Genomic DNA, 1,792 nt, shown 5'->3' on the forward strand with positions numbered 1-1,792 from the left:
ATGCATCAGGTAGATTCTCAGCTCACCCCCTCCTGCCAGGCTGGTGAGACTCTCCCCAGGGGCCCCAAGCCTTTCACCAGACTGTGCTTCCCTTTTTCCCCTGTACATCCGGAGCTGCTTCCCCACCGCCTGGCCTGTGGCCTGGGCCCCAGAGAGCTCTGACTTTCAAGCAGGGTGGGGACGTAGGTATTGAGCTTTCCAGATGCCGAGGGACAGGTACTGGGGAGGGATGGGGTGGACAGTGTGACTCAGGAACTAAAGGGAGTGGGTTTGTTCTGGCCAGCCCTTCCTGGACCCCAGGTGCCTACCCATGGGGATGGCCAGGCTGAGGGTTCAGGGTTAGGGGAGGGGCTCCACCTCAAGGGTCTGCTCCTCAAGGTCCAGCTGGGGAAGAGAAGACTAAGGAGATAGTTTCTTGAGCCTGTGATAACTTCGTCAGCTCTGGGGCTTACAATATGGAGGTTTGCTACCTTGATGGTAATCCCCCGAACCCCCTCTCAATACTTAGCTGGATAGAGACAGACAGAGGTAGGGATAGTGACCCCCAGCTTTTGGTAGAAGACCCTGAAAGAGAACAGAGGTTGGCGTGGGGTCTCTTCAGTCCATCTTGGACAAAGCCAGGAATCCACACTGGGCATTCCCTCCCCTCCAGGCCCCTGAACCTGATTCTGAGCAGGGTGTTTTGGGGTATAGCTCTTGCCTCACTCCAAGCCTCTGGGGTTCATGCCTCCTCTTCCTCGCTCCCTCTCCCCGGGGTACACCCCTCTTCCTACTGTGTATGTGGAGAGTAGTGGGAACGTAAGATGCTGGACAAAATGACTCCTTTTTCCTGGGGCTTTAAGGAATAGCTGTTCACTGCCCCCTGGCCAGGACATGGGACAGCAGCCCATAGTGTGCTAAGATTCCTGACCCAGGACATAGGATCTATTTAGGAGTTTTCCTGAGGACCTGGGAAGAGAGCAGTGGGAGGGGACTTGGCAGGGGATTTGGGGGGGGAGGAGGCAAACTTTATATGCCAGGCTGTAATAAAGCCCTTCTCTTTGTCCCTTTCCGAATGACCTTTTTGCCTTATCTGTTTTTTTTCCCCCTCTGTCTCTGTCTCTCTGCATCTATCTTCACTTCCGTCTCTTTATCTCTCTCTTTTTCTTTCTGTCTCTCTCTTTGTATCTTTCTCATTCTCTCTGTATCCCCCTCTGTCTTTTTCTTTCATTCTCTCTATTGTTATGTGTGTTTATCTCTGTGATTCTGTGTCTCTTCTCTCTCTGTTTTTACTGTCTCTCTGTCTTTCTTTGTCTCTCTCTCTCTCTCTCAGTTCCCTTTGGGTGTCTATCTCTTTCTATTTTGGTCTTTTTCTGTGTGTACATGCCCATGTCACCCTCTCCGTCTGCTGCTTCCCTCCCAGGCTGGCCACCATCCCTGGCTTTCTGCAGCTGTGAACGGCTCAGCGGGGCAGGTGCCCCAGAGGCAGCTTCCGGAGGTGCTGGGCGGGGCCTGGGAACCACCTCAAGGGGTCGGGCTGCCCCTGCTAACTGTCATTGTCACTGCCTTTGTCTTGCTGGCAGTCTGTATAGTGGTGGCAGTCCACTGTGGGCCAAGGCTACACAAGGGCCATGCCACTCTCGCCACAGAGCCACCATCCGCAAAGCCAGAGGATGGCATCTCTCTCACACACTGGCGAGTGCTGGGCCGTCAGGACAGTCACGAAGATGCCCAGCAGGAACCTCCTGGCTCTGACTCCTGCCCTGTGCCAGATGGGCCCAGGTTCAGCATTGATGAAGTCACATTTCTGTAG

At 54.2% G+C, this 1,792-nt stretch overlaps 1 protein-coding gene across 1 annotated transcript; it reads left to right on the forward strand.

Moving 5' to 3' along the window:
• SMIM33 (small integral membrane protein 33) lies at positions 1 to 1,792 on the forward strand. Its single transcript, XM_065875619.1, has 2 exons — positions 1 to 9; positions 1,403 to 1,792. Exons 1-2 carry the CDS (start codon positions 1 to 3, stop codon positions 1,790 to 1,792), a joined length of 399 nt encoding a protein of 132 aa, XP_065731691.1.

The sequence above is a fragment of the Phocoena phocoena genome, chromosome 3 (genome assembly GCF_963924675.1).
Source record: "Phocoena phocoena chromosome 3, mPhoPho1.1, whole genome shotgun sequence".
In the NCBI taxonomy this organism is placed as follows: Eukaryota; Metazoa; Chordata; class Mammalia; order Artiodactyla; family Phocoenidae; genus Phocoena; species Phocoena phocoena.